The sequence below is a fragment of the Perognathus longimembris genome, chromosome 3 (assembly GCF_023159225.1).
Source record: "Perognathus longimembris pacificus isolate PPM17 chromosome 3, ASM2315922v1, whole genome shotgun sequence".
NCBI lineage: Eukaryota > Metazoa > Chordata > Mammalia > Rodentia > Heteromyidae > Perognathus > Perognathus longimembris.
In genome coordinates this window covers 68503815-68529443 of record NC_063163.1, presented here as the reverse complement: position 1 = coordinate 68529443, position 25629 = coordinate 68503815, and the positions used below count along the sequence as shown (strand labels likewise).

Genomic DNA, 25629 nt, shown 5'->3' with positions numbered 1-25629 from the left:
CCTGAGGGAGGTCGGTATTCCACACAGGACCAGTACCCACACAGGCCGATGGTAGGACAGGAGAGGTAGGCGTGAGGGATGAGGCTCTGGATCAAGCCAGGCCTGAGAGCCTCTGTGCAAAGAGGCAGGACTGCACTGTGAGGGAAGTGGGGGCCCTAGAGGGCTCCTGAGCCTACCATACCATACAATGGGTATTGCCAAGAAGGCTCAGGTGCAGGCCTGCCTGGCTTTTTGGGAAACTCATAGCCCTGAGCCTCATGAAGCTGGCAGTGTCCCTACCCCTATGGTGTGAATGGTGCCCGTAGGCCTTGAACAGGTGAGGCTTAGGGACTGGGAGAAAAACAAAACTGAGGGAGGCCTCGCTCAGGAGCAAGTACAGGCAGCACGGAAGGTGGAGACAGGAGACTAGAGGCCAGACACACATCTTGATTCAATACATAAGTGACAGTGGCATCACACTGTCGATTTAATTTGCTTCTCTCCAACCCTGGAAGTCATCTGTGCCTTATAAAAGGTTATGCCAGTCATGTTTGTGTCTTTTCCTGCCAACTATCCCTCAGTTCATTTGCCTCTATGTTTATCATTTGATTGCTTATCTTGTTGAGTTATTAGCACTCTTTACATAGGGAGGCTCCTAACACTGCCTATTTCTACACATGTGCACCCTGAAGCACTGGGACTGTGTCTGAGTCACACAGGAGTCCCAGGTGCTCGGAACAGGGCACCCATCAGGGAGTCGGGGAGGGTGAGCAGATGGACATGCTTACCTCAGCTGTAGCCTTGTTTGTGTGCACGGGGACCCTGATTTGAAGTAACACTGCCTGGCATTGCCTTTACACCTAGATTTTGGCCGAGGATAAGTACGAGATTTCCTCTGACCCCGAAGACAACGTGGTCATCTCCTCCTGCGAGGAGCCCAGGATACAAGTCACCGTGTCTATCACTTCGACCCTGATGCGTGAAGACCCTTCTGCCAACCAAGGTGCACCCAGCTCCCCATCCCTCACTGCCCCAGCTCAAGGGCCTGGGGTCACTTCCGCCTCCGCCCCAGCAGGAAGTCGCCACAGTGGCCTTCTAGCACCTCTGTGTCCCAGGGGCCTCGGGTCTCACCGACACCTCCTCCCTCAGTCTCCCCCAGTTCTGAGATGATAGGCATTCTCCCTGCACCCAATGACAGGAAGGAAAAAGGGCCACAGCTTCCCCAGAGCCTAGAGGCCTCATCGACAAGGACAGCAATACATTGCTGTCACCTATGTCCTCTGTCCGGTGCCATGGTGCTCTTGGAACTTCCTGGTAGTCAGGCCACATCCAGAGTTTCACACTTCCATGTTCCCTGCACTGCAGGCCCCTTGATTCTCTCAGGAGCTCTAGTCCTACCATGAGGGCTCACAGTGATGGGTCAGTCCCTGAGGTCAGGGAGAGAGCCATCAGGTATCCCCAGGTCCCAGAGCCGCCTCCTCCCCCAAGCTGGAGCGGAGAGGGGCGGGGTGCCCTCCCCCTGCACCTGTGGGCCTCCCTACCTACTTCCTTCCGCTCCCAGAAGGAGCAGAGGAGCCTCAGGATGAGCCAGATGACATCCTGAGCCAGGAGAGGTGCCTCGAGTCCCTGGCCGCCCTTCGCCACGCCAAGTGGTTCCAGGTGAGAGGCATGGGGCTGAGGGGAGAAGGCACCCCACACACACAAAACCTGCCCCAGGCGACCTCTGCCTCGGCCTTAACTGTGCGCTGCCACTCTCAGCTCATTTGACTGGAAGTGACTGCTGAGAGCAATCACTTGACTTTGGTTCTTGCTGGACTGCATGGCAGAACAAGTGAACACAGCTCCGGGGGAGGGGGACCAATTGGGTCAGCATCCTCATCCAGCCTTCCGTGAAGCTGGTGGCCTTGTCCCTTCTTGTCCTCTCCCCAGGCTTCACCCTCAGATCAGGGCAGGCCCCCCCCTCAAGGGAGCCCTAGTCCTCCCCACATGGCCTCAGTCCCTAACATTTAACCCTGAGCTTCCTCCCCGCAGGCTCGAGCCAGTGGCCTGCAGCCCTGCGTCATTGTCATCCGTGTCCTGCGAGATCTGTGCCGGCGCCTGCCCACCTGGGCAGCCCTGCCAGCCTGGGTAAGGCAGCCAGGGACGCTCAGCAGCCCCCCAAAAAAGAGGACCCCCTTGGGGGACTGACTCCCAGGCTGAGCTTCTTGTCCATTTATTCCTGGTGGGGCAGGCTTGAGCTGTAGCAGGGAGGGTGGCCAAGGGTGGGGAGTCCTGAGGGCCTTGAGGAATGGGGGGACAAGAGCCTTGAACCCCAGCCTTGTCTGACCGTCATTGTCCCAAGCCCCAAGCTTGTAATGAGCCTGGGCCACCATATAAACCAACGCAGGTGAGCAGGCTGCTGGCATCAGGGAGGCACTGGGCCTCACGGGAGCCCGCTGGCCTCTGGAACACGTTACAAAGGGGGTCCTGCAGCCCTAACACCCCCATACTTGATGAACCCTTCTCTGGTATCCATCTCCTGCCCAGAGCCTGGCTGTGAGGCCAGGGGTCTGAGAAACTGTCCACCTCTGGAGGGCAGAGTGGCCACACCATTCTGTGTGACCAGGGTCCTGCCCCCCACACTTAGGCACCACCGCACCATCCCCACCTCCAACAAGGGGAGCCCTGAGTGTGGCTGGAAGGAGGAAAGCAGCCCAAAGGGGTCTCGTACCCCAAGGCCCCTGGACTTTCCCTCACAGACTGCTGCCAAGGAAAGAGGGCTGGTGACCCCCAAGCCCAGCATCTCCCCACGTGTCCCCCACCCCCCTACCAGGCCATGGAACTGCTGGTCGAGAAGGCGCTGAGCAGTGCTGCCAAGCCCCTGAGCCCGGGGGATGCCGTGCGGCGGGTCCTGGAGTGTGTGGCCACGGGCACGCTCCTGCCAGGTCAGTGCCTCCTGCCAGGTCAGTGCCCAGGCCAGACCAATGGGGGTGAACTGGGGGCAGGGCCACACCGGTAGGGTGTTGTATTGGACACACCCACTGTGGGGCAGGGCCTTGTGGGGGTGGACCCTCATGGGGAGTGTTGTATTGGACACACCCACTGTTTGTGGGAGCAGGGCCTCATCGTGGATATACCAACTGCTGTGGGGGACTGAAGGTGGACTGAAGAGGACCTCTGCCCTGTGCCCCCACACCTGCCCACAGCACTGAGCACCTGTCTTTTTGGACAGGGGTCAGCTAGTGGCCCAATTCAAGTTTATTTGAATAAATACGCTATGTATTCCATAGAAATAAGCATCAGTCAGACGTGGGTTGGGTCCAGTGGGTTGGGGAGGGAGGAAGAGGAGAGACGCCGAGGAAAGGGGTCACAGGTCACAGGTGTCCTGGGCAGAGTGCAGACCCCTCAGGCCTGGACATGAGCTCCCCTGGGAGGGGAGAGTGACCCAGGCCCACCACTGGGCACCCCTCCCCAGGTGTCCTCCTGTTCCCAGCCCGCTCTTCCCTCCCACAGGTGGACCGGGGATCCAAGACCCCTGTGAGAAGGACCAGACGGACGCCCTGGAGTCCATGACTCCCCAGCAGCGGGAAGACGTGACAGCCAGTGCCCAGGTACGAGCGCCGGGCCCGGGCAGGGTGAGCCACGCAGCAGTTCTCCAGGGTCTGCTCCCAGGCCTGGGCTGGGCCGGCCGCTCAGAGCCATGGCTGGCCATCGCAGGGATGAGTCCCAGACCTTGGGGTCCTGCGAGCGTGACTGTCCCACCAGACCCGAAACACTCCACACTCAGTGGATTCAAAACTGGGCATGAGAGGCACACCTGTAATCCCAGCAGTCCTCGAGGCTGAGGCAGGAGGATTATGAGTTCCAGGCCAGCCTAGGCTACACAGCAAGACTCTCTCCCAGCCACACACTTCCCTCTGGGCCCCATTCTCATGGGACACGGTGAGCTGCTCCCGTGCAGGGTTCGGGTCCTCTAGTGAGGAGACAACGGGCCTGGGCCCCGCTGTCAGCCAACGCCAAGCCACGGCCTGCAAATTTCCCCCCTGTGTTCCATCTGGTTGGCCAGGCACAGGGCTGGGCAGCAGCATCCTTCTCCTGTGGCTGTGTGACCTGTCACAGAATGTCTACACAGCCAGCTCCATCTTTCATCTGGCATGGGATTTCAGGCAACACGTACCATAGTGAGATGGAAGTGTTAAATAGAAAGATGCTTCAGAGGTAACTGTGTGTGATCCACTCAGCATAGATGTGTGTGTTGTGCGTGCACAAGCCCACGTGCACACACACTGGGACTAGAACTCATGGCTTGTCCCTTGAGCACTGACTGTCCTTAAGCTTTTTTGCCCAAGAATGGCACTCTACCCCTTTGAACCACACCTGTACCTCCAGCTTTTTGGTGCTTACTTGGAGGAGTCTCACAAACTTGCCTGCCTGGGCCAGCTTCAAACCTCCATCCTCCAGGTCTCAGCCTCCTGAGTAGCTAGGATTACAGGTGTGAGCCTCCAGCACACATTTTCACTGAGCTTCAGGGGACTTAGAGTCAAGGCCTCCCCAGAACCAGCCCACGGGGCAGATCTGCAAGGTGCAGAGGAATTCCATGACAGGCCTCAATCCTTCTGGTGTGTGTTACCAATACCACTTAAGAAAAAGTCATAGAGAACATAGGCCAGGCAACTGCTTTCCGCCTGTGATCCCAGCCACTCTAGAGGCAGCGATCAGGAGGACTGAGTTTGAAAACATTGACCAAGAGTCCATAAGCTGGCCATGCCAGCATGTGCCTGTGATCCCAACTATGCAGGAAGTATAAATAGGAATGTGGCAGTCCAGTATAGCTCAGGCAAAAGCTTCAGACAACTCCAAAAACTAAATAAAAGGCTAGGGGTGTGGTTCATGTGGAAGAGTGCCTGCCTAGCAAGTGCTCTGAGTACAAACTCTGCCACCACCAAAAAAAGAAAAGTACAAGAGTCATTAATTGATTGATTTTTGCAGGTCCTGGGGTTTGAACTCTGGACCTGGGCGCTGTCCTCAAACTGTTTTGGCTCAAGTCTAGAGCTCTGCCACTTGAGCCACAGAGCAGCTTTCTTCTTTCTTCTTTCTGGCTTTCTTGAGTAGTTTATTGGGTATAGGAGTCTCATGGGGACTTTCCTTCCTGGCTTTGAACTATGATCCTCCAATCTCAGCCTCCTGAGTAGCTAGGATGACAGGTGTGGGCCACCTGGTGCCCAGCTACAAGAAGATTTAAATGACATGGTAACGAGCAAAGGCAGCAGCTGGTGATGGCAGCCTGCCTTAAACCTGCTTAGCCGGACCAGAGGATGGGGTGCTGAGCAATGTTTGGAGGAGGATGAGGTGTGGCTCACCTTCTCCACGTGGGGTCTCAGCCAGCGAGCCTCCACCCTAGCCTCTTGTCTCCGCCCTGTCTGTCAACAAGGTAGAAACAGAGCCCTGGATCAGCTGAACTGACACTTGTAAGAAGGGAGAGAGAGAGAGAGAGAGAGAGAGAGGTTACAGAGACCCACAGGGACAAAGACAGAAAAAAGAGACAGACATAAAGCCAAAAAGAAACACACACACACACACACACACACACACACACACACACACACACACGACAGAGCAAGAGGAACAGGGAATGTCAGAGAGACACAGATGGATGAACAAGACAGACAGATGGATGAGAGTGACAGACAGAATGAGATGGGCCAGAAGAATGAGAGACATCAGGGCTGGCAGGATGTCAGCTAGTCAGCACTGAACGAAGGCTGCTGCTCCACTCGGGGTTCCCTTTGCACACACACCCCCGTGTCTAACGCTCCGTGTCGTGGCCCGCAGCACGCCCTGCGCATGGTGGCATTCCGGCAGATCCACAAGGTCCTGGGCATGGACCGTCTGCCAGCCCGAAGCCGGCTCGGGGCCCGCGGGCGGAAGAGGCCAAGAGAGGCTGTCCAGGCCCCGGGCATCTCCGGTGAGAGGAAGCGGGGCCGGAAGGGGGGCGAGGGGCCCGTGTGAGCCCCCCGCCCGCCCCTGGCGGCTTTGGCGCGTCTCCTCCACCCAGGCAGCCGGGCACACAGGTGTGCCCACCAGCTGCATCTGCCCCCCCACCCACACCCCGGCATCAAGTGGTGGCATTGTCCTTCCAGTCGTGTTCTGTAGATTTTTGTCACACATTGTGCTTCACTTGCTAGAGAAGTCACGGCCCCCCAGTAAGGACCCACCCTCGGCCCTGTCCCTCAACCCCCACCAGGCAGTCCCCAACCTGCTACTTCCGCTGGCTTTCAACCCGCCCCGTGGTGTCATGTGCAGTGTGTGGCCCCCGTTCTGCCTGCCCCTCTGATGAAACCCCTAATCCTGTCCTGAGCCCAGTGGCATGGAAGCTGGCCCTGGAGATCCTAGAAGGGACCTGGGAGAGATGTCCCCCAGGCCAGCTGTATGTGGGGACAGCCAGCGCCAAGGTGGTGTCCCCCACCCCTCTGTGCACACAGGGCCGGCACGAGAGTACGCCAGACAGGACCTCCGCCCTCAGCCACTATCCCCCCCCCCTGCTGCCCCTAAAGTAACACTGGCTGTCCCCTTCCCCCCAGTGCTGTGATCCTACAGTGGAACCCCGGCCCAAGACCCCCGCTCTCCCCTCACCCCACACCTGAGTGCTTTCCACAGAGAGGGCTACTCGGTGGTTGTGTGCTGTGCCGGGCTGGGGCAAGTGACCCCCACTTTTCCCTTGCAGAAGCAGGGCCTGGCCCCTACCCCACCCAACCCCCATTTTTCCTTCACAATGACATGGGAGAGACTAGGCCAGCTCTGGGCCTCCTGCCCCCATGCGCATTGACGCTGCTGACTCCATTGCTCTGGATTTCAAGGCTGGCTTGCGTGTGGTGTCGCATCCGGTCATCTGTGTAAAGCCACCTGACACGAAGGAAACACGGGGAATAAAGGAGAGGCGCTTGTACACTGTGTGGCCTGTGTTGTCTTTTCACCTCCTTCCCTGAGTCCTGGGGTGGGGTTGGAGGAGCTGGCTGGGCACCCCAGGGCCCAAACTGCCCAGTAGCTGTATCCTCCCCTGCCTGGGCTTTCTCAGTCCATTCCCTACTGGGGACCCTGGGGAGCACTCAAGAAGCAACTGTCAGCTGGGTGCCAGTGACACGCGCCTGTCATCCTATCTCCTATCTGCTCAGTAGACTGAGATCCGAGGATCACAGTTCAAAGCCAGCCCTGGCAGGAAAGTCCATGAGACTCATCTCCAATTAACCACCAGAAAACTGGAAGTGGAGCTGTGGCTCAAAGTGGTTGAGTGCTAGACTTCAGAGAAAAGAGCTCAGGGACAGTGGCCAGGCCCTGAGTTCAAACCCCACGACCAACAAAAAGAGGAGAAGGAGGAAGAAGAAATCATCTCTGGTCGCTGGCCACGCTGTGCAGTTGTCAGGCCCATGGGCGGGGCCGCTAGGCTGAGGAGGGAGGGGGAGGCTTCGCCTGGCAGAGGCGCTGATGGGCGGAGACCTCCCACTGCGTGTCAACCTGGGGGATCCCGGGGGACGACCATAGTCCAGCCTACTGCTGCTGACATCGCCTTTCTGAGTCGCCCTCCTCCAAGACACGTCTGGTGGTGGGCATGGCCCGTGGAAATCAACAAGCGCTTGCCCGCCAGAAAAATGTGGGGGGGAAAAAGCCAGGAAATAAGCAAGGGAAAAAGAAAAGAGGATAGCTTGACTCCCCCTCAGAGAAAGCAAAGGGACTCTGAGATCATGCAGCAAAAGCAGAAGGCAGCTAATAACAAGAAGTCAATGAAGACGAGGAAAATGACTGGCTCTTTGGAAAACCTGGGTGCTACTGCCACTGAGGTGCATCATAAGCTCTAAGATCAAGATTTCTTAAATAGTCACCCTTCAAAAATAAAACACTGACCATGCATGTTAAAAAAAAAAAAGAAAGAAAGAAAGATCATCTCTGAACATCACACACCTAAGAGCAGTCAGGATCAGGGAACTGCCTGCCCTGGATAAGGGGGGCAAGGGAAGGGGCTAAACAACACGGCCACAGGTCCCCAGAGGCTTCCTGCGGGCCCTGGATCCTTACCAGAAACGTCAGCACAGATTAGGACACAGAGGTCACCATGGCCATGTTCAGGACTCACTTCAATCTTTGGGGCTCCCCAACAATGTCGAAGGGTAGCGAGCGCGCGTAGGGCAGGCAAGGTGGCAAGGAGTGCCACACACATCCTGGGTGGGCACAGAGCCCAACCTCATCATCCCACGGGGGCCACAGGCCAGCACCTGATGCCCAGCTGAGTCCCCACCCCCACCCCAGGGCTCCTCCTGTATTCCTTCACCCTCACAACCCATGGGCCAGAAACCCTCTGTGATTCTTTGTCTCCATCCTGTTCTACCCCCTTGAGGGACCCACTGCTCTCAGGATGAGACTCCCTAATCCAAACGAGGCTCCCAGTGGAGCCACCCTGTCCCTCCACTGTCCCTCCATCACTCCACCACTGGCCCACAGCTCTTTGCCAGTCTTGGGTGAGCCACAGCCAGGCCTGGCCCCAGTGCCTTTGCACCTGCTGTTTCCTTGTACTGGTCAGCTTCTCCCCTCTTCCTGCACATACACTGCTGTTCCTGCCCATCCCCGCTCCATGTCACCTGCTCAGATAGGCCTCCTTGACACCCCCAACCCTCCACATGCCCCTGTGGGCTGTCTATACCTGACATGAACGAAAGTACACTGTCGTGTAAAGTGCTTCTGTCTACCTCACCCTTCCAGGCTCATGATCCAAAGCAGACCCAGAGATGAACAACTGAAGGAATAAATCCCCAAACGGATTGAACAGCAGCCAGAAAGGTCTCCAGCCCTCCTCCTCCCTCCCCTGACCCCAGCAGTCATGTGATGCTCTCTCTTTGGGGGGGAAGGAGGAAGGGCAGGGATCATGGTGGCCACTGATAGTCACAACAGCCACTTTAGGAAGAGCAGAAAGCCCACCACCACTTATCACCTGGAGCTGCCACCCCTCCCCTCCACCCCTGGCTCCTCAGGAAGGCAGGTGGCCGAGAAGTCACCCCGGTTACAAAGAGTTAATGGAGCCCTCCCAGACGACTCCAGACAACTCTCAGCGGTTGGTTAGTGAAGGCTTGGGTCCAGATGGGCGTCTTGTCTGGCAGTGGGGCTCGCTGAAGGCCTAAAGCGCCATTGCATCTGACCTCCCCACCGCCATCCGTCTGCCTGGCCCCCTGGAGTCCTCACCACACGGGGCAGGGGACCCCCACACACACCCCCAGCAGGCAGGACCAGAAGCCGCGCCAGAGCCGGGCTTCAGGGGGTGTTGGCGAAGCAACCTGGAGGAGGAGTCCGGACCAGGCCTGCGGATGCAGGCGGCGCGTTGCTAGGAGACGGTGAGTGGGCGGGGCTGCGGCGAAGGATGGGAATGGAAGCAGGAACGCCAAGGACGGCTCTGTGGCTGCGGCTCCACCAAGGTCACCCACAGCACTGGAAGCAGCCGGGACCAAGCACGAGCCTCTCCCCAAGTGTAGGCCGAAATAAGTCCCAGGCAGCCTTCAGGGGAGACCTCTCCGCAGCAGTGTCCTCCCCCTCCCCATAACTGCATCCATTCTCTAGTCACCCTGGGGTTTGTTTGGGTTTGTGGGGCCCCTCAGGTTTTTCAGTAAAGCCTCAGAGGTAGGCTCTGCCTAGTGATTCACTCATCCTAGCAGAGTCCATCATGAAAATAGAAAAGACAGTCCTGGGAGCTGAACTCCTGGGTACCAACATCCACCACGGGTTTTTTAAAAACGAACATAGTTGGAAACAGACCCTTGCACACCTGTGCACACAGCAACCAAAAGTGTGAAACAGCCCAAATGTCCTTCATGGGTAAATGGAGACAAATACTGTGGTCTGTCCATACAGCGGAATAGTAGGCAGCCATGCAAAAGGAATTCCAACCCCTGCTGCAACATGGAGGGACCTTGAAGACATGCTGCTCAGAGAAATAACAGATACATGGGCTGGGAATATGGCCTAGAGGTAGAGTGCTTGGTTCACATACATGAAGCCCTGGGTTCGATTCTTCAGCACAACATATATGGCGGGGGGGGAGGCAGAAGTGTCACTGTGGCTCAAGGTAAAAGTGCTACCCTTGAGCAAAAAGAAGCCAGGGACAGTGCTCAGGCCCTGAGTTCAAGCCCCAGGACTGGCCAAAAAGAAAAAAGAAAAAAAATAGTAGATACAGGACATGTGCTGACTGACTCGGCCTGCAGAAGCTCCCTAAAGGTGCAGGATCTACAGAGACAGGAAGTAGGATGGGGGCACAGGGAAATGAGAGAGCTGGGAAGTGAGTGTTGAACTGAGAATGAACTTCAGTGTGGGAGATGCAAGGTTCTAAAAGTCCAGGGTGTGGCCCACTACATGGCTCTGTGAATGGGCTTAATATTACTGAACTGTACATTTAAACATGGATGTTGGGCTGAGAATCTGGCTTAGTGGTAGAGAGCTTGCCTAGCATGCATGAAGGCCTAGGTTCAATTCCTCAGCACCACAAATATAGAAAAAGCCAGAAGTGGCACTGTAACTCAAGTGGTAGAGTGCTAGCCTTGAGCAAAAAGAAGCCAGGGACAGTTCTCAGGCCCTGAGTTCAAGCCCCAGAACTGGCCAAAAACAAAACAAAACATGGATGATGCCTGGTGTTTTAAGTTTTGTATGTGTTATCACAAAAAAAAAAATTGTGAGCTGGCTATCAGTGGCTCATGGCTTGTAATCCTAGCTATTCAGGAGGCTGAGATCTGAGGATCAGAGAATCAAGGTTTGAAGCCAGCTCAGGCAAGAAAGTCTATGAGACTCTTATCTCCAAATGAACCCCCCTCCCAAAAAAAAAAAAAACCTGGAAGTGGAACTGAGTGGCTCAAGTAGTAAAGCTCTAGCCTTGGGGGTTGGAGCCCAGAAATAGCACTTAGGCCCTGAGTTCAAGCCCTAAAACTGGCACTAATTTTTTTAAAGGAAAAAGAAAAAGCCACAAAGACAAACCAGAAGTTGTCCCTTCACACAGCCCACACTCATAGTCTGTAGCCTGGCCCTTTAACATAATAGCTGTGGGTGTGTGGGCAAATCCCCTTCTCGCTCCCACTCCCTAAACTTCTGTGAACTTGAAGTGAGGCCAGCTACCCTGGCCTTGCAGGGTAGGGAGAGGGGATGTCAGCAACAAGGCGCCCTTCCAAATACTGCCTGCCCAGAAAGATCAGCCCCGAGTTCAGGCAGGAACCACGACCTGCCAGTGATGGAAGGCCTAGAGGGCTGGGTGTGTGGTACAGTGATGGTGGTATGCACCTACTGTGCACAAGGTCCTGGGTTCCAGCCCCAGCACTAACAGGAAAAGTTAAAAATAAGAAAAAAGACCCAGGCACCACTCATCCTAGCTACTCAGGAGGCTGAGGTCTATGGAGCACAGTTTGAAGCCAGCCTGGGCAGGAAAGGCCACAAGACTCTTATCTCCAATGAACCACCAGAAAACCGGAAGTGGCTCAAGTGGTAGAGTGCCAGCCTTGAACAAAAGAGCTCAGGGACAGCACCCAGGCCCTGAGTTCAAGCCCGAGGGCCAACAAAAAAATAAAAATAAATGTCAACTTTTTTAAAAGAATAAAGGAAATAAAGGGGCTGGGGATATGGCCTAGTGGCAAGAGTGCTTGCCTCATATACATGAGGCCCTGGGTTCGAGTCCCCAGCACCACTTATACAGAAAATGGCCAGAAGTGGCGCTGTGACTCAAGTGGCAGAGTGCTAGCCTTGAGCAAGAAGAAGCCAGGGATAGTGCTCAGGCCCTGAGTCCAAGCCCCACAGGACTGGCCAAAAAAAAAAAGAATAAAGGAAATAAAGATGGATCTTTACAAAGCAGGGAAACAAGTATGCAAGGTAATGTAAGGCTAGACTCCCAGCTACCTGGGAGGCAGAGTGGGAGGTTCCAGTTCAAGGCTAGCCCAGGCAAGAAAGTTTACCAGATGCCTTCTCAGCCACTGGCTGGTGTACCACACCTGCTATTCTCAGCAACACAGGCAGCACAAATAGAAGATGGAAGCCCAGGATGGCCCACACATAAAGCAAAGCCCGACCTCCAAAGTAACCAATGCAAGCTAGGCACTGGTGCCTCACACCTGTCATCCAAGCTACTTGGGAGGCTGAGATCTGAGGATCGCAGTTCAAAACTAGCCTGGGCAAGAAAGTCCATGAGGGCTGGGGATATGGCTTAGTGGCAAGAGTGCCTGCCTCATATACATGAGGCCCTGGGTTCGATTCCCCAGCACCACATATACAGAAAATGGCCAGAAGTGGCGTTGTGGCTCATGTGGCAGAGTGCTAGCCTTGAGCAAAAGGAAGCCAGGGACAGTGCTCAGGCCCTGAGTCCAAGCCCCAGGACCGGCAAAAAAAAAAAAAAAAAAAAAAAAAAAAGTTACAAAATTTGGCTTGCAAGGTAAAAAAAAAAAAAAAAAGAAAGAAAGTCCGTGAGACACTTATCTCCAATTAAACACCAAAAATCCAGAAGTAGGGCTGGGGATATAGCCTAGTGGCAAGAGTGCCTGCCTCGGATACACGAGGCCCTAGGTTCGATTCCTCAGCACCACATAAACAGAAAACGGCCAGAAGCGGCGCTGTGGCTCAAGTGGCAGAGTGCTAGCCTTGAGCGGGAAGAAGCCAGGGACAGTGCTCAGGCCCTGAGTCCAAGGCCCACGACTGGCCAAAAAAAAAAAAAAAAAAAAAAAAAAAAAAATCCAGAAGTAGATATGTTGGTCCAGTGGTACAGTGCCAGCCTTAATGAAAAAGCTAAGCCAAAAGAAAAACGCTAAGCCAGACATGAGTTCAAGCCCCAGGTTCAACACACACACACACACACATACACACACACACGTCCAAAAAAGAACTAGAAGAAAAAATAAATGCCACAAAATGTCAAATTAAAAAAAAAACAATTTTTTTTCAAGTAGTCCAACACACAAGGAACTTTTACAAGCCAGGTGCCAGTGGCTCATGCATGTAATCCTAGTTATTCAGGAGGCTAAGATCTAAGGATCATGGTTTAAAGCCAGCCTGGGCAGAAAAATCCATGAGACTCTTATCTCCAATAAGCTACTCAGAAAAAGCCAAAATTGGAAGTAGTAGATTGCTAGTCCTAAGCATGAAGCTCATGGACAGCACTGAGGCCCCGAGTTTGAGACCAGGACTGGCTGAAAAGAAAAGACAAACAAAAAACAGGCTGGAAAGGGGAGAAATCACCAAAGCTAGCATTCAACAAAGTTTTCCAGGAAGGGAGCATATGATAAGCCACCATGGCCCAGAACAGCAGAGGAAAAGAAATGCTCACAAAACACACCTGCACGAAAGTACAAGATTCTTGCCAGACACTGGTAACTCACATCTGTAATCCTAGCTACTCAGGAGGCTGAGATCTGAGGACCATGGTTGGGAGCCAGCCCAGGCAAGAAAGTCCATGAGACTCTTATCTTCAATAAACCACTAGAAAACTGGAAGTGGTGTTGTGAGTCAAAGTGGGAGTACACTACCTTGAGTGAAGAAGCTCAGGGACAGCACTCAGACCCTCCCTGAGTTCAAGCCCCATGACAGACAACATAGATAGATGATAGATAGACAGACAGACAGACAGACAGATAGATAGATAGATAGATAGATAGATAGATAGATAGATAGATAGATAATGACAGGCAATGGCTCCAGTGCTGGTGAGTAGTAAGCATAGTGTAGTTAGGAAAGATCTCCTGAAGAAGCTGAGACTACGGAGAAGTAGCTGGCTTGAAGAAGAGCTGGGGCAAGTACACACAAGGAGGAAGGCACAGTACGTGCAAAGGCCCTGGGGCTGGGCCATAACCTGGAGTGTTTGCGGGAAAGCAAGATGAAAACCTGCAAGGTGGAAGCAAACAGAGGTGGGAGAAATGGGTGGGGTGTATGGTGAGCCCCAGCCCAGAGCAAGCCACCTCCTAAACCAGAAAACATTGAAATCATAAGTACAGCCAGAGCAGACAGACTCCAAAAAAAAAAAAAAAAAAAAGAGCCCACAGCTGGGGCTGCAAACAAACAAGGCTGCATTTTCCTGGAAAGAGCCAGAGCCACTTCCTGGATCAGGGAGTCCCCTGGCCTGGGAAGAACAGCTAAATTTAAAGGCGTGCTAACTGGGGCACATGGATCCCGAGGAGCTCCAGCTGTCACCACCCACCCTGCCCTCCAGGTTCAGCAGCTTCCTCTGCAGGTCCCTGGTGTCAGATGCCTGTGATCCCAGCGACTCAAGAAGCTGAGAAGTGGGGATGGCCCTTTGAAGCCAGCTGGAGCTGGGCCCAGCCGAGGGGACAACACACTGCCAGGGTCCCAGGCAAATCTGTGACGTGGCGAAGCCAGGCTCCTCCCGGAGAAGTGACCAGAGCTCTCCCCCTGACTCAGCAGGCACAGGAGACACTGAGGCACTCCTGCTGCTGGGCTGGATCTGGGGCCGCCCTGGTTGCTGCTGTTGTTTTCTGTTTGTCTTTTTGCCTGGTGTACTTTGATTTGAACTGTGGAGGGGGGCTCACACTTGCTAAAGAAAAAAACACTTGTCTCTTGAGCCTTTGGCTTTCAGTTGTTTGTTTGTTTCCAAGTCAGGTCTCACACTCTTTTGCCTGGCACCAAAAATATTACTTGGGGGTCTTTGATTGCAAGAGCTGGCAACATAGGCCTGTAAAGGATCAAAATGCCAACACTGCTCCCCAAATCAGACATGGCAAGAACTCTGAGTGTTCGGTAGGAGCAGGAGACAGAGGCCACACTGGAGATTCCCCAACTCCCACCCTTGTTTGCCAGGCTGAACCTGTTACACTCTGTCCCACAGGCACTGGGGTGGAGAAGGGGTGGCAGAAGGATCTAGAGTGGGCTGCAGTCCCACTCCATCTCTTGGTAATGTAGTTGGCAGGAGAATGGCAGCCAGGGGATGAACTTCTGGGCTGCCAGCCTGCCATACAGTTCCTTAGGCATGGCTGCATAGTATTCCATGGTATTCCAGATGCTGTGTAGTTCCCCTAACTGGCCCCTGTATCCAAAAGTCAAGCAATGGGGGGAGGGGGAGTTTGAGAATCTGGTCCCCTGCCCTCCTCTGTTGCCTTCCTCTCTGTCCCAGTCAGTTCTCCATCACCAATCCGGTGAACCCTGGTTGTTACAGAGAAGGAACATCACCCCCACCCCGCTGAGAGGGGGAGGGGGCTTCTAGCTCCAGATGTGTTCTCTCCAAAGTCTCCACCAAGCTTTCCCTCATGTGGATGATGGTGGTGGTGGTGGTGGTATTCACAGTGCCTGGCGTGTGTGTGTGTGTGTGTGTGTGTGTGTGCGCGCGCGCGCCACTCCTGGGGCTTGAGCTTATCCCTGAGCTTTTGTGCCCAAGGCTGGTGCTCTACCAGTTGAGCCACAGCTGTACTTCCAGCTTTTTGCTGGCTAATAGAAGCTGAGTCTCACAGACCTTCCCACCTGAGGGGGCTTCAAATCACTATCCTCAGATTTCGGAATCCCAGTACCTAGGATTACAGGTGTGCGCCACCAGTGCCCACATTTTTGAACTTGTCTTTTTGGGGGTCAAGTGCCACCGGATCTCTGCAGCAGGTTCAAAGAGGACACTGGGACCGGAATTACAGAGCAAGCGGGATCCTCCCATCGTCTGGACTCTGCTTCTTGTTTACCTCCCCAGATGGGCAGCTCACTCCCACTCTGACCCCCCGCATGTGCGCCGGGCCCGCACCACTTGCCCCACACTACCACAACCCTATTTCCCAGCTTGGGCGACAAATGGTACCTCAAATCAGCCATCAATGTGAACCCCCGAGGGCGCCCAGGAACTCAGCCGAGCTGTGGGAGGCGCCGGGACCGCGGGGGCGGAGGCAGGGCTGGCGGCGAGAGCGCGCACGGAGCGGGAGCGCGCACGGAGCAGACTGCAGTGCGGCCGGCGCTAGGACCCGGGCTGGGGGGGCTCGGGGCGGCCGCGCCTGCCGCTCCCCCTTCCCCGGTTATCCCCCACCCCCAAAATGAGGAAACGGAGCAACTTGCTCCGAGTTGCGCCGCCCAGGCCTCCTTGGGGAGCGCAGCGGGCTCGCGGGGGGCCGTCCAGAGGGCAGGCAGCCCTCCTCAGGGGGCGCGCCCTGAGCAGGTGAGCGGGTCCGCAGGGATGGGATGGAGAAAACCCCAAAACGGGTATGGACCCCCCCAAGACTCTGGGATGGGGGGAACCCCAGGACGTGCGCGAGAGGGATGGGTGCGCACGCGCGCGTGGGGCCCGGGTGCGCGCGCAGACACGCGCCTGGGGCTGGGGGTGGCAGGACGGGCGCGCGCGGCCGGAGTGGGGGGACATTTTTCTGGGTGGGGCGCGCCGGGTTAGGAGCCCCGGGAGTGAGGGGGCACGGCCCTGTGGGTTGCTGCGCGCTCCTGGGTGGAGACCCCCGCGTCTGCGCCCAGGTGTGCAAGTGCCGGTCCTTGTGCGTGACGGGGGCGGGGGCGGGTGTCGGCGCCGAGCGCGCGGGCACGTGTGGGCGCGCACACCTGTCCCCAGGTGGCCGTGGAGAGTGTCTGGGCTTCCTGCGGGCGCTGTGTGTACGTTACTCGTGGGGGGAGCACTTGGGGGGTAGCGCTGAAACTCACCCCTAACCACCGCCCAGACGCCAGCCTGGGGCAGGCGGACAGCCAGGGCTCCCGTCCCAGCAGCAGTGAAGCACTCAGGGTGTCTGTCCCTGTCCCTGGTTGGGTAATGAGGGGGGTCATGGACTCTTGGGGTGACCCCAGAGATGGCAGGGCGCAGGGCCTTCCTTCTGCCCCGATCCACCCCAGGGGCAAATTCCTGGGAAGGACTGACTCATCTGCAAGTCCTGGGCCTTCCCAGCCCTGGGGACAGAAAAAGAGGAAGAGGCCTGGCCCAACGCAGTGACAGGTCACTCTCCACACGCGCTGGCCACGCTGTGGGGACTCAGCCACTCCGTGTCTTTCCTGTGTCTCAGTTTCCCTTTGGGGTAATGGCAGGGGGGACACTCTGTGGCTGGCACACTCAGCTAAAGGGGTACAGATTATTCCTCCACAGGAACTGCAGGAAGCCAGCCCCTGCGTCCCCCGCCGGATGACTTGGGGGAGGGGAGGGGGTCTGCCTCCTGGCCATGCCAGCCGCCTGTCTAGGCCGGAATGGAATGAACTGGGGTGGCACACCCCACCTAGCTGGAATCTGGGCTACCCAGCTTAACTCTGGCACATCTCCAGGTGAGCCCTCCTTTCCGTCCAGCCTGGCACCCCTGCCCACCACAGCCAGGATGCCAACGGTGAGTAGCCCAGCTTGGGCGCGTCTCACCCCAGCCCTTCCTCACCCCAGTACCCCTGGATCCCGCTCTGATTGATGCTGGAGGTCCCTGCGAGCTCCCAGGGCCCAGGAAGCTCTGCTCACTGACTAATGTAGTCCTTTCCCCATACCGCTTCCTGTCACGGTGCACCCCTGGCGTCGTGTTGTCTCCAATCCCCCTGTCTTTCCCACTGGCCACTTCCAGCCTTCTCTTGTCCCCTCTCCTCCTCTGCTCTCCCCACTTCTCCCCTGATGCCCCTTTCCTGGCCTTTGCCTATCCCTCCCCCCAGAGGCGCTGGGCCCCCGGTACCCAATGTATCACCAAGTGTGAGCACACGCGCCCCAAGCCTGGGGAGCTGGCCTTCCGCAAGGGCGACGTGGTCACCATCCTGGAGGCCTGCGAGGTAAGCCAGGCTGGAGGGTGCCTTTAGGGTGCAGGAAGGGAGGAGATATGGGGTGCCCTGCCAGGATCAGCCTCAACCAGCCCAGCACTCCCTTCCCTTCCTGGATAGAACAAGAGCTGGTACCGAGCTAAGCACCACGCCAGCGGGCAGGAAGGGCTGCTGGCTGCCGGGGCGCTGCGGGAGCGCGAGGCCCTCTCCGCGGACCCCAAGCTCAGCCTCATGCCGTGAGTGATGGCTGGCCCCCCGTGGGGGGTCATGTCCCCCATATCCAGGCCCACGCAGCCCCTCCTGTCCCCCCCCCACACACACCCCGGCAGGTGGTTCCACGGGAAGATCTCCGGCCAGGAGGCTGTGCAGCAGCTGCAGCCGCCCGAGGACGGGCTATTCCTAGTACGGGAGTCGGCGCGACATCCCGGGGACTACGTGCTGTGCGTGAGCTTCGGCCGCGACGTAATCCACTACCGCGTGCTGCACCGCGACGGCCACCTCACCATCGACGAGGCCGTGTGCTTCTGCAACCTCATGGACATGGTGGAGGTGGCCTAGCGGGGACACGGAGGGGCCTAGGAGGTTTGGGCACCTGGGTGGGGTCCCCGGGGTGGCATCTCTGGGGACCCGTGGTCTGGACCATCCCGATGCTACACACAAAATAGGGGTGACTCCAGACACTTCCAGCTGTCAGCACTCCCAAGTCCAGCCAGCCCCCCACAAAAGCATCCTGCACCCTTTCCTGTTCGCATAGAAATCAGCCCACCTTGGCAGGGTCACCAGGAAGGGAGCGGGGCTGGGGGAACAAGGGGGTTCCTGAGCTTGGATCTGGACCCCTGCCTGTGCTACAGCATTACAGCAAGGACAAGGGACCCATCTGCACGAAGCTTGTGAAGCCCAAGAGGAAGCAGGGCACCAAGTCTGCGGAGGAGGAGCTGGCCAAGGGTAGGCGGCCCCAGCCACGCCCACTCCCAAACCACGCCCACATACAATCGCCGGTCCCGCCCCAAACCCCGCCCATCCCCCTGACTCCAAACTGGGCCCCTTGGTTGGCCCTGTGGGGGACACACAGAGTCCAAGTTAGCTGCGGGTCCAGGATCCCCACACCTGCTCATCCATCACCCACCCCCATAAACACCAGAGCCAGAAAATATGGTTGGGAAACTCGGCCCACCTCCTTCTCGCACTTTCCTTCCAAGACCAGGCTCCCAGTTCCACATAAAAGTTCCAGAATCCCTTCCCTCTCAAGCCCACACCTGTCCAGCCCAGCCCTTTTGTGGGGTCCCAAAACACCTTTCTATTGTACAAATCCACACGTGTCATTCCCTCCACCACACCCTTGGGTATCAGCAGGGAGACAAGCCTGAACCTTCCAGAGCCTCCCCACGTGGCCAGAATTACATTCCCAGGCTGGTCCACAGAGCCTTCCCTCCACACACCCCTTCCCAGGTCAAACTCTTCATTCACCTCCTGCCTCTGTGCCATGGTGCGTTCTGTTCCCTTCATCTGCAATGCTATTCCAGCCCTCAAGTAGCTAAACCTTCACTATGCAGGGCCAAAAACAAGGGCCTCCCCTCCCCACCACCCACCCTTACCCTTGATCAGAGCCCTTCTCTGTCAGTCTGTCTCCCCATAAGCACATGTCTGTCCTGGGAAAGTCTGGATTCCCAGGGGGACTCCAATATTGGGGTGGACTCAATTGTCCATCCTAATTGTACCTTTAGAGGTGGAGATTTGAGGGGGTTCTGGGGGGCCTGGGGGACAGTAGACCTGCAGAGCCAACTTCAGGATGTAGAGAGAAACATGCAGGAGTCATTGAGAAAAGTGAGTTAGGCAGCCAGAGCCCTGGAAATTTCTGGAATCTTTCCTGGAAGATTCTAGAAGCTAATTTAGGCATCTTGGTGGTGGTGGTGAGGACCCTCTATTGTGTGTGTGTGCATGTGTGTGTGTGCACACACGTGTGCGCCAGTACTGGGGATCCTCTCTCAGCATTTTTGCTTGAGGCTGGCACTCTACTACTTGAGCCAAACACCCCATCTAACTTTTTTGCTGGTTAGTTGGAGATGTGAGTCTCTGAGCTTTCCTGCCCAGGCTGGTTCCTGAGTAACTAGGATGCCAGGGGTGAAATATTGCCTGGCTGTTCCATCCCACATGTGTGGTGTGCCCTGGGAGGTCAGAGGTCATGGATGGCACCCGGAAGAGACCAGGACCACGACAGGTTGTGATGTTGGGAGGGTCAGGGAAGATCTGCACCCTGATGCCCACAGGGTTTCCCAGCCTGAGGCTGGGGGCCAGGACTGGGGTCTGAGCAGCCCCTGACTGCTCTGCCCAGGTCAGGGGACTCTTGACGCTCCCCATATTGCCTCATACACGTCCTTTAGGGAGTTTGTGTCCTATTTGGGGGGGGGTGCACTTTGGAATAGTCACCTGATCACTCACTGGGTACAGCCCTAGTAGGAGGGACTGGGACATCTATCTCCCACACTGGGTCTTTGCTCCCCTGCAGCTGGCTGGCTACTGGACCTACAGCACCTCACGCTGGGAGCACAGATCGGAGAAGGCGAGTTTGGAGGTGAGGTTGGCCCTGAAGGCAGGGGGGATATGCCCATGTTAGAACTCCCTCCCAGATGTGGGTCAGAGGACCGACAGGGGCTCAGAGGAGCGCAGGTGGGCCACTCCTGCACATTTTGGGTCCCTCTGCTTGGAGGGCTGGTACCTGAAATCTGGACAGCTCAGGCTTGAGGTTAGGGGTCAGCTAGTTTTGTCAGTGTGCAGAGTGGAAGTATGTTGGGACTTCTGGGCCCTGTGGTCCCTATCACAACTGCAAACAATACCAGTGTGGCCCTGGAAGATTGGGAGATTTGTTTTGTTCATTTTGGTTGTTTGTTGTTGTTTTTTTAACCTAGAAAAGCTTTATGGGGGCTGGGAATATGGCCTAGTGGCAAGAGTGCTTGCCTCCTACACATGAAGCTCTCGGTTCGATTCCCCAGCACCACATATATGGAAAACGGCCAGAAGGGGCGCTGTGGCTCAGGTGGCAGAGTGCTAGCCTTGAGCGGGAAGAAGCCAGGGACAGTGCTCAGGCCCTGAGTCCAAGGCCCAGGACTAGCCAAAAAAAAAAAAGCTTTATTGGGAACTGGGTGCCAGTCAGAAGCTCAGGCTTGTAATCCTAGCTATTCAGAAGGCTAACATCTGAGGATCTCAGTTCAAAGCCTGCTGGGCAAGGAAAGCCTGTGAGACTCCTTATCTCCAATTAACCAGCAAAAAAAAAAACTGAAAGTGGAGCTGTGGCTCAAGTGATAGAGTGCTACCCTTGAGCAAAAAAGCTAAAGGGATAACACCCAGGCCCTAGGTTCAAGTCTCATGACTGACAAAAGAAAGAAAAGGGGGCTGGGGATATAGCCTAGTGGCAAGAGTGCCTGCCGCGGATACACGAGGCCCTAGGTTCGATTCCCCAGCACCACATATACAGAAAATGGCCAGAAGCGGCGCTGTGGCTCAAGTGGCAGAGTGCTAGCCTTGAGCGGGAAGAAGCCAGGGACAGTGCTTAGGCCCTGAGTCCAAGGCCCAGGACTGGCCAAAAAAAAAAAGAAAAGAAAAGGAGAGGAGGACAAAAAAGCTTTAGGGGAAGCAAATTAGAGTTTAAACTCGGGAACTCTTTTCTTTTTCTTTTAATTTTGTGTTGGTACTAGGGCTTGAACTCAGGATCTGGGCGCTGTCCCTTAGCTTTTTCCCCTCAAAGTTGGTGCTCTACCACTTGAGCCACAGCTCTACTTCTGACTTTTTCCTGGTTAACTGGAGATAAGAGTTAACTGGCTTTTCCTGTCTTGGCTGGCTTTGAACAGTGATTCTCAGATCTCAAACTCCTGTGTGGCTAGTGCCGTGAGCCTCTAGCACTGAACTCTGAACACTGAATTCTGAACCATGGCTCAGAACTCAAGGACTCTCGTTTGCTAGGCAGACAGACACTCTACCACTGTTCTCTTGAATTGGGTTTTATTCCCTGGCTACTCTGGCCACAGTCCTCCCATGCACACTTCCTCGTAGCTGGGTGACTGGCATACATCAACATGCTCCACTTTATACTGGTTGTAGAGTTGGCTTACAGTGACGATCTTCCCGATTTTTGCCTCCCAAGTAGATGAGATTACAAAAAGGTCCCACTTCCTCTGGGTCTGTTTGTTTTCAGGGGAGTCATGTTGAGACAGGGTCTCACTATAGCCCAGGCTAGCCCGAGGTTTTTGCTCCTCCTGTCTCTTCCAGCTGAGTGCTAAGATTATAAGCTTGTACTACATGCCTGTTGTGGCTCCTTAAAGCTTTTTTGTTTTGTTTTGTTTTAATGGCACAGAAATTTGAATTCCAAAGGTAGGGTAGCAAGATAGTCTTTATCTCTTAGACTATTGTTTTCTCTTTTATTCCTGGGGATGGAACCCAGGGCTGGCACACTAGGCAAGCACTCACTGGGGAGCCACACTCCGAACCCCCTCTGGCTCTTTTGAGCCAACTGAAAGCACACAATTGTCCCCTTCTCCCCGCCCCCCCCCCCAAGCAACAGGGCTGCAGGTGGCCCGGGACTTGGGTGTCTGCAGACCCCAGGCTTCAGTGGTTCTCTGTGACCTGGAGCTGCCAGGGTTCTGGGCTGTTTCAAGGGCTGGGGGCACCCACAGCCATGCTGGCATGCACAAGCATCGGTATGAGCCAGCATGTCTACCTGTCCCGGCGGGCATGTGTCCTGACGTGTGTGCCCGCGTCCTAGCCGTCCTGCAGGGCGAGTACTTGGGGCAGAAGGTGGCGGTGAAGAACATCAAGTGTGATGTGACAGCCCAGGCCTTCCTGGATGAGACAGCCGTGATGACGTGAGTTCGCTGCGCTGGGTGGCAGGGTTCAGAATCCCGAGCTGGGATTCCAGACACATCCTCAATGCCCCGCACACACACCACTTGCACACCCTCCTCCCCAGGAAGCTGCAGCACCGGAACCTGGTGCGGCTCCTGGGTGTGATCCTGCACCAGGGGCTCTACATTGTCATGGAACACGTGAGCAAGGTGCGTGGGGCGGGGCATGGAACTGGGGCGCGTGTGGGCGTGGTCAAATGGGCGGGGAAAATGGGGCGTGGTGTGTCTGAGGTGCTGTCTGGGAGGGGCAGGGCATGTGGGCGTGGTCAGATGAGCTATGGGTTGGGCAGAATATGGGCGTGGTCAGGCAGGATGGGTAGGGCACTGTGTGAGGAGGTGTGTCCAGGAGGGACGTGGCATAGTGTGTGGGGGCATTACTGGGGCGTGGCCTGTGGACGTGGTGGGGCGGTCATGTTGAGGCAGTGCTGAAGGGACGGGGGCCAGGTGGGTGTGGTTGCAGGAATGGGCCTCGGTGGGCGTGGTCAGGCGGGGCAGGGTGGGCCCTGGGGCGGGGCTTGGGGAAGAGGCGGAGTTGCAGAGCAGACTGGAGCCCCTCACACTGTTTACCCCCAACAGGGCAACCTGGTAAACTTCCTGCGCACCCGGGGCCGGGCCCTTGTGAACACCACGCAGCTCTTGCAGTTTTCTCTGTGAGTGGGGCTGCCAGCAGGGATGGGTTTCAAGGTGAAGGGGAAACTGAGGCACGGAGCTGGTCTGATGGAGAGCACCTGGCCCCTGTGCACCTCCCCAGGCACGTGGCCGAGGGCATGGAGTACCTGGAGAGCAAGAAGCTGGTGCACCGGGACCTGGCCGCCCGCAACATCCTGGTCTCTGAGGACCTGGTGGCCAAGGTCAGCGACTTTGGCCTGGCTAAGGCCGAACGCAAAGGGCTGGACTCGAGCCGGCTGCCGGTCAAATGGACGGCACCTGAGGCACTCAAGCATGGGGTGAGCCCCCACTCTTCCCTCAGAACTGTGGAGAACCCCAAAGCAAGCTTGGTGTCCCAGCTGTGCAGTGTGACCCTAGTCATGTCACTCAGCCTCTCTGAATCTCCACCGGACCTGGCACTATCTCTCCAGGAAGCCTGAGACCCTCTCTCTTCCTCAGTTTCCCCATCTCTGAAGCAGGCAATGTCTCAGACTAGAGGGGAGACTAACAGCTTACTCCCCATGGTATCTGACTCACTGCATCAGAGAGGCCTAGGAGGGAGGCTTAGATCAGGGGGTGAGGGTGACCCAGGAGGGATTCCTGGAGGAAGCAGAGTGGAGGAAACCCCAAGGGGCCCCTCCTCACCCTAACTTCGGGCCCCACAGAAATTCTCCAGCAAATCAGATGTCTGGAGTTTTGGGGTGCTGCTGTGGGAAGTCTTCTCATACGGACGGGCTCCATACCCCAAAATGGTGAGTGGGGTTCAGAGAATGGCACCGGGTCACCTGGCCCAGACCACGTCCTGACCCACACCATGCCCCCTTCCACCCACAGTCACTCAAGGAGGTGTCAGAGGCCGTGGAGAAGGGGTACCGCATGGAGCCCCCCGAGGGCTGCCCAGGCCCTGTGCATGCCCTCATGGGCAGCTGCTGGGAGGTGGAGCCTGCCCGCCGGCCGCCATTCCGCAAAGTGGCCGAGAAGCTGGCCCGGGAGCTGCGGGGCACAGGTGCCTCAGCCACGGTCACAGGGCAGGATGCCGACAGCTCGGCTGCCACCCGGAGCCAGGAGCCCTGACCCCACTCTGTGGGACCAAGGGGACCAAGAATGTGGAGGCCACAGTATGGGGATGTGGGCCAGGCCAATGGAGGGTCAAGGCCAGAGCCGCCCTCCCAGCCCCAAGCAGGGAAGACCTGGCCAGGGGATCTCTGGGCAGCTGCTGGGCACCAGAGACCAGGAAGTGCGGGGCCATTGCCTCTATAAAGATCCATTCTGAGGACTGTGGTGTTTGTGTCTCTCTGTGACCCCTGAGAACCCCACCTGGAAACCTCTATGTCCCCTCTCCTGTTACTTCCCCACCCCAGCTTCCTGCCTTCACTGGACAGTGACCCTCAGCCCTCCCCTCCCATCCCCACAGGCTCCACCCCCAGGGACACAGTTCCCTAGTTTGCTGTGGGGACACTGGTCAACAGCCATGAGTCCCCTGTGAGACAACCCGGCTCACCCCCGAGGCCCAGGCTCAGATGTTCTAGACAAAGCCAGCGTAGTGCTGTTCTTTTCTCTACCCTCCTGTGAACTGTGCAGAAACGGAGCTCTGCTGTGGTGCTGTCTCCATCCAGGGAGCCCACCCCATCCTCCAGCAGTGCCTCACACATGGGGCAGGCACCTCAGCCCTCTCAGGCCAGGAGGTGGGGATAGAGAGGCCCTGGTCACCCAGCACAAGGTGGCCCAGACAGGCCAGGATGCTTCCCCAGGGTGTCTGTGAGGAGGTGGCAAAGCAAGAGGGAGCCTGGCCTATATATAGGGGTCCAGAGCCAAGAAGCCCTCACTTTCTACTCCAGCAAGGCCTCCTCACATTGTCCCCAACTTAACTTGGTCAGGACAGTGTCATGACCCAAACCTAGTGTCACAGGTGTGAGGAGACCTTCCTACAGAAAGAACAGCACCCTGCCACCCATGTACCAGCTGCTACCCACCCATCTACCCATCATCCACCTATCTGCCCATCCATCCACCCACCCACACATACAGCCACCCATCCATACTCCCACCCATCCATACACCCACCCATATACCAATCCATCCATATACCCACCCATCTAACCATCATCCACCCACCTATCCACCCATCCATACATACATACACCCATCAGTCCATCCACCACCCACCCCAATACCCATCATACACCTATCCATCCACCCACCCTTATTAATCCACAGGCCAGAGTGAACACATGCTCTGTGCCAGGCTCTCCAACACGGGACAAACCCACAGACTCTGCCATGGTAACTTTCAGGTGACACCATCCTGGGACCTGGCACCCAGCCAGCGCTTGGGGACAGCACCGGAGGGCAGCTGGATGGTCTGGGGGCAGCCTCCTGTCTACTGCTCACAGTGGCTGTTTCCATGCTGACACACCCAGCC

General features: G+C 56.5%; 2 protein-coding genes and 1 pseudogene across 3 annotated transcripts in view; all 3 read left to right on the top strand.

Annotated features, from left to right (window-relative positions):
• The window catches only part of Zfr2 (zinc finger RNA binding protein 2), a 37775-nt gene extending 30812 nt beyond the window's left edge, over positions 1 to 6963 (top strand). Inside the window, exons 14-19 of the mRNA XM_048342003.1 lie at positions 844 to 982; positions 1541 to 1638; positions 2011 to 2106; positions 2792 to 2903; positions 3472 to 3569; positions 5791 to 6963. Coding sequence (XP_048197960.1) covers positions 844 to 982; positions 1541 to 1638; positions 2011 to 2106; positions 2792 to 2903; positions 3472 to 3569; positions 5791 to 5967 — 720 coding nt within the window. The 3' untranslated portion in view covers positions 5968 to 6963. The remainder of the gene's footprint in view (positions 1 to 843; positions 983 to 1540; positions 1639 to 2010; positions 2107 to 2791; positions 2904 to 3471; positions 3570 to 5790) is intronic.
• Positions 6964 to 7564: 601 nt separating this feature from the next.
• LOC125347648 lies at positions 7565 to 7811 on the top strand (annotated as a pseudogene).
• An 8250-nt stretch (positions 7812 to 16061) lies between these two features.
• Matk (megakaryocyte-associated tyrosine kinase) lies at positions 16062 to 25175 on the top strand. 2 transcript variants are annotated; one of them, XM_048342021.1, is made up of 13 exons: positions 16062 to 16102; positions 17197 to 17255; positions 17563 to 17676; positions 17785 to 17900; positions 17994 to 18213; positions 18516 to 18609; positions 20171 to 20236; positions 22421 to 22520; positions 22625 to 22709; positions 23136 to 23209; positions 23311 to 23506; positions 23873 to 23959; positions 24042 to 25175. In XM_048342021.1, exons 2-13 carry the CDS (start codon positions 17247 to 17249, stop codon positions 24279 to 24281), a joined length of 1401 nt encoding a protein of 466 aa, XP_048197978.1. In that variant the 5' UTR covers positions 16062 to 16102; positions 17197 to 17246; the 3' UTR covers positions 24282 to 25175. The 2 variants fall into 2 exon arrangements, with proteins under 2 accessions (XP_048197978.1, XP_048197976.1); XM_048342019.1 differs by lacking the exon at positions 16062 to 16102 and having other exon boundaries at positions 16274 to 17255.
• The last annotated feature ends 454 nt before the right edge of the window (positions 25176 to 25629 follow it).

What these genes read in the sequence shown, in the direction of transcription:
- Matk (XM_048342019.1), top strand. Translation starts at nt 17,097, where the DNA reads ATGCCAGCCGCCTGTCTAGGCCGGAATGGAATGAACTGGGGTGGCACA. An exon ending in CGGAGAAGGCGAGTTTGGAG is followed by an intron (nt 20,237 to 22,420) that starts GTGAGGTTGGCC and finishes CCCGCGTCCTAG; the next exon opens with CCGTCCTGCAGGGCGAGTAC. An exon ending in TCATGGAACACGTGAGCAAG is followed by an intron (nt 22,710 to 23,135) that starts GTGCGTGGGGCG and finishes TACCCCCAACAG; the next exon opens with GGCAACCTGGTAAACTTCCT.